General features: G+C 41.2%; 1 protein-coding gene across 2 annotated transcripts in view; it reads left to right on the forward strand.

Annotated features, from left to right (window-relative positions):
- Positions 1 to 6,659, forward strand: part of LOC137206682 (cytochrome P450 3A28-like) — a 42,446-nt gene extending 35,787 nt beyond the window's left edge. The window contains exons 12-13 of one of the 2 annotated variants that reach the window (XM_067705652.1): positions 3,624 to 3,786; positions 6,355 to 6,659. In XM_067705652.1, coding sequence (XP_067561753.1) covers positions 3,624 to 3,786; positions 6,355 to 6,450 — 259 coding nt within the window. In that variant the 3' untranslated portion in view covers positions 6,451 to 6,659. Of the gene's footprint in view, positions 1 to 3,427; positions 3,518 to 3,623; positions 3,787 to 6,354 lie in introns of those variants that run through there. The other variant, XM_067705653.1, reaches the window with a different exon arrangement.
- Positions 6,660 to 7,662: the final 1,003 nt, after the last annotated feature.

Consider the following 7,662-nt stretch of genomic DNA (forward strand, 5'->3'; position numbering starts at 1 on the left):
TAGGTATAAGATTAGGTTGTTTATTTGAGATTTTTCTTGTTTCTTGAGGTAGGCTTGTATAGCTGTAAACTTCCCTCTTAGAACTGCTTTTGCTGCATCCCATAGGTTTTGGGTCGTCGTGTTTTCATTTTCATTTGTTTCTAGGTATTTTTTGATTTCCTCTTTGATTTCTTCTGTGATCTCTTGGTTATTAAGTAGTGTATTGTTTAGCCTCCATGTGTTTGTATTTTTTACAGATTTTTTTCCTGTAATTGATATATAGTCTCATAGTGTTGTGGTCAGAAAAGATACTTGATACAATTTCAATTTTCTTAAATTTACCAAGGCTTGATTTGTGACCCAAGATATGATCTATCCTGGAGAATATTCCATGAGCACTTGAGAAGAATGTGTATTCTATTGTTTTTGGATGGAATGTCCTATAAATATCAATTCAGTCCGTCTTGTTTAATGTGTCATTTAAAGCTTGTTTATTTTCATTTTGGATGATCTGTCCATTGGTAAAAGTGGGTGTTAGAGTCCCCTACTCTGATTGTGTTACTGTCGATTTCCCCTTTTATGGCTGTTAGCATTTGCCTTATGTATTGAGGTGCTCCTATGTTGGGTGCATAATATTTACAATTGTTATATCTTCCTCTTGGATTGATCCCTTGATCATTATGTAGTGTCCTTCTTTGTCTCTTATTATAGTCTTTATTTTAAAGTCTATTTTGTCTAATGTGAGAATTGCTACTCCAGCTTTCTTTTGATTTCCATTTCCATGGAATATCTTTTTCCATCCCCTCACTTTCAGTCTGTATGTGTCCCTAGGTCTGAAATGGGTCCCTTGTAGACAGCATATATATGGTTCTTGTTTTTGTATCCATTCAGCCAGTCTATGTCTTTTGGTTGGAGCATTTAATACATTTACATTTAAGGTAATTATCAATATGTATGTTCCTATTACCATTTTCTTAATTGTTTTGGGTTTGTTATTGTAGGTCTTTTCCTTCTCTTGTGTTTCCTGCCTGGAGAAGTTCCTTTAGCATTTGTTGTAAAGCTGGTTTTGTGGTGCTGAATTCTCTTAGCTTTTGCTTGTCTGTAAAGCTTTTAATTTCTCCATCGAATGTGAATGAGATCCTTGCTGGGTAGAGTAATCTTGGTTGTAGGTTTTTCCCTTTCATCACTTTAAATATGTCTGCCACTCCCTTCTGGTTTGTAGAGTTTCTGCTGAAAGATCAACTGTTAACCTTATGGGGATTCCCTTGTATGTTATTTGTTGTGTTTCCCTTCCTGCTTTTAATATTTTTTCTTTGTATTTAATATTTGATAGTTTGATTAATTTATGTCTTGGCGTGTTTCTCCTTGGATTTATCCTATATGGGACTCTCTGCACTTCCTGGACTTGATTAAGTATTTCCTTTCCCATATTAGGGAAGTTTTCAACTATAATCTCTTCAAATATTTTCTCAGTCCCTTTCTTTTTCTCTTCTTCTTCTGGGACCCCTATAATTCGAATGTTGGTGTGTTTAATGTTGTCCCAGAGGTCTCTGAGACTGTCCTCAATTCTTTTCATTCTTTTTTCTTTATTCTGCTCTGCAGTAGTTATTTCCACTATTTTATCTTCCAGGTCACTTATCCGTTCTTCTGCCTCAGTTATTCTGCTATTGATTCCTTCTAGAGAATTTTTAATTTCATTTATTGTGTTGTTCATCATTATTTGTTTGCTCTTTAGGTCTTCCAGGTCCTTGTTAAACATTTCTTGTATTTTCTCCATTCTATTTCCAAGATTTTGTATCGTCTTTACTGTCATTGCTCGAATTATTTTTCAGGTAGACTGCCTATTTCCTCTTCATTTGTTTGGTCTGGTGGGTTTTTGCCTTGCTCCTTCATCTACTGTGTGTTTCTCTGTCTTCTCATTTTGCTTATCTTACTGTGCTTGGAGTCCCCTTTTGCAGGCTGCAGGTTCATAGTTCCCATTGTTTTTGGTGTCTACCCCCAGTGGCTAAGGTTGGTTCAGTGGGTTGTGTAGGCTTCCTGGTGGAGGGGACTAGTGCCTGTGTTCTGGTAGATGAGGCTGGATCTTGTCTTTCTGGTGAGCAGGACTGCATCTGGTGGTGTGTTTTGGGGTGTCTGTGACCTTATTATGATTTTAGGCAGCCTCTCTGCTAATGGGTGGGGTTGTGTTCCTGTCTTGCTAGTTGTTTGGCATAGGGTGTCCAGTGCTGTAGCTTGCTGGTCGTTGAGTGGAGCTGGGTCTTAGCATTGAGATGGAGATCTCTGGGAGAGCTTTCACCATTTGATATTACGTGGAGCCGGGAGGTCTCTGGTGGACCAGTGTCCTGAACTTGGCCCTCCCACCTCAGAGGCACAGGCCTGACACCTGGCCGGAGCACCAAGACCCTGTTAGCCACACGGAATTATCAAGATAGTGGTCACTGGCAAGTGAAACCACAAGAGAAGAGTCCCGTGCTATGCCCTGTCCTGCTGAGCAATTTTCAGACTTCAGCTCATTCTGGCAAGAGGGCAACTGGGTCAGTGAGGCAGGGTGGGGTCCGTTAGGCGGGCGGCCTGAAGGGCCCGGTCGAAGCCCTCGGGGAAGGCCAACGGCGGCCCAGACCCTGGCCTCCTGCAGCTGTGGCCTCTTTGGGGTCTCCTTCCCGGCGTCAACTTGCTCTCAGTCCTGCCTTACCCTGAGCTTCTTCACTAGGCGAGTGCTCCCTGAGGTGATGCACAGAAAGCGCGGGCCTAACTGAAGCGCGAGAAACGGGGGTGGAGCCACCTGAAATGCTTTCAGTGTACCTGTATGTGCACATTCCCTGCTTAACAACCGTCAGCCCATGTCTCTGTCCCATCCACATGCCACTGCTGCCCTTCTCCATCTTATTTTAAGTCACATTGTCTGTAAATCTTACAAAATATTTTGCAAAATAGGGCCTCTTTAAAATATACATAACTGCAACGCCATTATCACTTTCCCCAAATATACATTTTTTCCTTGACATATTCAAATATCGAGGAGTCAAATTTGAATAGAACAGAGGTCTAACCATCAAGGAATTCATGGCTAGTGGAACAGATAGACAAGGATGTCAGTGATCACTCTGGAGTAGTCATATGCCCATGTACATATTCTGACCTAAGCATCCCCTGTGTGGGGGAGAGAAAGACAGAGAGCCAGAGAATGACACAAGGGAACTGGAAGGGAAAGGAGAGGAAAACAATTGAAAAATAACAATTTAAATACTCAGAGACGTTTCTCCAGCTTCCTTCCCCCATGAGCATGTGACCAACATAAGTGTGTGTGGAGATGGGAACCCATGTTTCCTTCAGCCAGTCTCATTTCCTAACTGCGATTCAGAATGTGAACATCTCACCACCCTGAATGTAATTTTAGTGTTTAAAGATAAATTTTCTTTAAACAGCATTTATCTCACCTCCTCAACAGGACTGAAATTTCCTGTAGAGTCAGGGGAATGGGAAGGCTCCATTGTCACACAAAATAACCACAGCTGGATTCAATGACTAGACCACACAGGTATCTCTTATGCTACTGGTCCAAGAGTTAAGTTTAAACCTCAGGTCTGGAGCTCTTGTGGTTTTTCTGTTTCATTAACTTGTTTCATCTACTTTTATGGTTACAGGTTCAGTAAGAAGAACAAGGAGAGCATAAATCCTTATACATACATGCCTTTTGGAATTGGACCCCGAAACTGCATTGGCATGAGATTTGCTATCATGAACATGAAACTTGCTCTCGTCAGAATCCTGCAGCACTTCTCCTTCAAACCTTGTAAAGAAACACAGGTCAGTAGTTAATTTTCTGCATGAATAACGTTTTATTGGGAGTTCTTTTTTTTAACTGATGGGTCTCTATATATCTAAGCATGTTATCAGTTCAAAGAATAATTTATTCTGTTAGCCAGAGAATCTGTTTGGAGCCATCTGAAATCTTTAATTGTCAATATCTAGGGAGGGCTAAGTCTGTGGCCCACATTCAAGTCCACTGGAATGAAGGGAAGTGTGTGCACAGTCATGAAAGCACACACTGCAAAGTCATGGCTCTTCAGTGATGCTCTTCTCCACCGGAACTTACAGAAGCTCTCCTGGCAGTGGTTCTCAGCCTCTGCTTGTATAATGAAATTGATGGGGAGCTTTAAAAAAGCCCTGATGCCTAAGTCATCTCAGACTTTCTAAAATAATTCACCTGGAGTGTGGCATTCAAAGCGGCCCCACTGATTCTCCTGTGCAGCCACAGTGAGAACCCCTGATGGAAAGCATTTCTGCCAGATGTGAAGGACTCCCACAGCCCCCTCACCTTCCAGGGGTCCTGCTGCCATCAAGATGGGCTCCCTTTACATTCTAATAATAACTCTATGTGTGCTCTTCCCCACCCCCATTCTATTCTTCCCCCTTCAAGTTCTAGTTCAATCCCAAGCCCCTCCATGAAGCCTTCCCCACCCAGTCCAAAGCCCACTCTCTCCTCTGCTCTGTTATCAGTTACCACAGGCTGGCATCATGGATCCTACCACCTAACTTAACACTTTGCCGTGGAACCATCCAGTTTGGTTCTTATGTTTTCTTTGCCCCTAAGAATACCCTTAACTCTAGCTCCTCATTTTATTTCTTTAATAAACTCCCAATGCTGCCTTGCAGTCATCCGGTAAATGCTTGCAGAGTGACTTTCAGTTGAGTTAGAGTTCTGGAACACAAATTATGTTCAGTTTGAACTTTTAAAATGTAAAAAAAATGACATGTAAATACATGCTTAGTGTGTGTGTGTCTATTTGTCTGCAGGGGAAATATATGTATGTCATATGAAATTTTAAAATACAAAGTGTTACATGTATAGAAAGATCTGGAATCTCTCCTCTGAGGAGCACAAAGAACAGTTGCCATTGTTCATTCATCTCAAGCACGGCCCTGTAATAAGGCTTATTTCTAGGAGTCACACATTTAACCAGCAGCTCCTCCCCTTGGGTAGGCTTTCTCAGGGAAGAGGAGGATAGAGACGGTTTCCATTTTACTTGTGGGAGTCTGTGTGTCCGTACTGTAGGTGTGTACAGACAGGGGACTCAGCCCTGAGAGGAATGGGGCCTCTGGCACACCTGGGAAGGGCAGATGCTCCCTGAAGCTCCACCCAGGCATCCACAGGCTGGGGCTTCTCCCTCCACGACAATTTGCTTGCCCTTCAGTCAACTGAGATTAGAAGGCCACTGTTGGTTCCCCCAACTCTGAAAGGGGCTAAAGGTGAGAAAGGGGCTAAAAGTACTGGAACAAACACTGTGGTCATCAGAAGTTCACCATTTGCACTACACTTGGAGCCAGGAGGTGTTAAGAAACAGACATAATGCTTCACAACGACCTCTTCCCATCATGAAACTGGGTGGATTCTACTGGGAGAGGTGATTGGACGCTTTAGAAGTTGAGGAATGTGCTTACAATTAAAATTGTAATACCTATTCAGGATTACCTTGTAAGTTCCAACATACACAAAATTACCTCTATATCCTTTTCCGAGAAATTTGCCATAATGCCTAAGAATCTGTTATGTTTTTAAAACTCAGTATTTTTGCTTAAAATTTAAATCAATAAAGAACACAGGCCAACCTGATTTTGTATCAAGCCTGGTACAGAATAGGTGCTCAATAGATATTTTGCTGAATGAATGATGGATGAATTCTTTCACCATCCCTCTTAACACAGCTTATAGAATAAATATAAAGAATCAAAGATAGGTAGGGAAAATTGAATGAAGGTGTGCAAAAGGTACAAACTTCCAGTTATAAATAAGTACTAGGGCTATAATGCAAAACATGATGACTATTGTTAATATTTCTGTATGGTATAAGAGAGTAGGTCCTAAGAGTTCTCACAAAGGGAAAATAATATTTATTTTTTTCCTTTCCTATCTATATGGGATGATGAATGTTAACAAAACTGTGGTAATAATTTTGTGATATATGTAAGTCAAATCATTTTGCTGTACACCTTAAATTTATGCACTGCTGTAAGTCAACTATATTGCAATAAAAATGGAAGTTAAATTCTGATAGGACATGAAAAGGGAATACCGTGAACAACTGTATTCCCATATGTTTTATAATATACGTTAAATAGACCAATTCTCTGAAGACACAAACTATTAAAATTCAATCAAGAAAATATAGACATCCTGGCTGTCCCTATATCTGTCCCTCTATCTATCAAACATACTGAATCGGTAGTTTAAAAAAATCAAATATACATGATGCTAAAAGTAGCTTTTACATGTTTGTAAAGCATTATTGTCCATAATGTATCTCGTCTACTTTGCTTTTTTTTGTTGGTGGGGCTCCATTAATCGGTTCTCATGTGTTTGTTTAAATGTTGCAGATCCCCTTGAAATTGTTCACTGTAGGACTTACGCAGTTGGAAAAACCTGTTGTTCTAAAGGTTGTGTCAAGAGATGCGACCGTAAGTGGAGCCTGACTTTCTCGAAGGACATGGGCTTTGATCTTCAAGGAAGCTGTATCCAGGAACACCTGAGACTTTACTTACTTTGTGATAAAACTATTAAATGAAGATAGGCTTCACCTACTGCCCTTGATGGACAATTAGGTATTCTGCCCAATCATTTAGCTTTCTCATTGTCTGTGTGGAGTGTTATATATTGCGTCATTAAAGGAGGTGACAAGTAAGTGCCGGATACTCAACTTCATGGGCTCTCCTAGGACCATCTCCATCCACTTCCTGATGGTAGTTAGTACCATCTACTCCTCCTGAGCACTGATCAGAATGAAAATTTCTCAACAAACTCTAATGAAAATAAGAATGATTGTGGTGACTGAAGTAGTGACATTTATGTCACAGATTTTATTTTGAATATTCTAAATTAAATATTACATTGAGCAAGTCAATAAACATCTCTTTACAAAAGTATAATCTGATGCCTTTGTGCACATTAGGGGGAATGTATACAGCAGAATCAGAGAGACTCAGGGACTAAATGCTTTTGACCATCACAATCCCTGGTGGGTGGGGCCTTTTAAAAACTCCAGGTTGACATATTAAGTAGGTAAGAGTTCACTGACTGTGACTTTTCCCAGTGCTTAGAAATCTGCCTTTTAAATCTACCTTTATAGTTTAAATCTACCTTTTTTGGAGCACATATGTTTTGTTTCTTTTTAAAATTAATTAATTAATTTATTTAGTTAGTTAGTTTTGGTTGCGTTCGATCTTCTTTGCTGTGCGTGGGCTTTCTCTAGTAGTGGCGAGCGGGGGCTACTCTTCACTGCAGTGCGCAGGCTTCTCATTGCGTTGGCTTCTCTTGTTGCAGAGCACGGGTTTAGGTGAATGGGCTTCAGTAGCTGCAGAACGCGGCCTCAGTAGTTGCAGAATGCAGGCTCAGTAGCTGTGGCTCGCGGGCTCTAGAGCGCAGGCTCAGTAGTTGTGGCGCACGGGCTTAGTTGCTCCATGTCATCTGGGATCTTCCCGGACCCAGGGCTTGAACCCGTGTCCCCTGCATTGGCAGGCGGGTTCTTAACCACTGCGCCACCAGGTAAGTCCTGGAGCACGTATGTTTTCATACCTCTTTGTATTCCATCCTCGATTCCCAGCTGTCTTAATGCAATGAACATGGAATAAAGGTGGCTGATTGGTCAGTTGATTGGGCAGAAAGGCTACAAGCACTGGTCAGTTTCA

The sequence above is a fragment of the Pseudorca crassidens genome, chromosome 15 (genome assembly GCF_039906515.1).
Source record: "Pseudorca crassidens isolate mPseCra1 chromosome 15, mPseCra1.hap1, whole genome shotgun sequence".
NCBI classification, from domain to species: Eukaryota; Metazoa; Chordata; class Mammalia; order Artiodactyla; family Delphinidae; genus Pseudorca; species Pseudorca crassidens.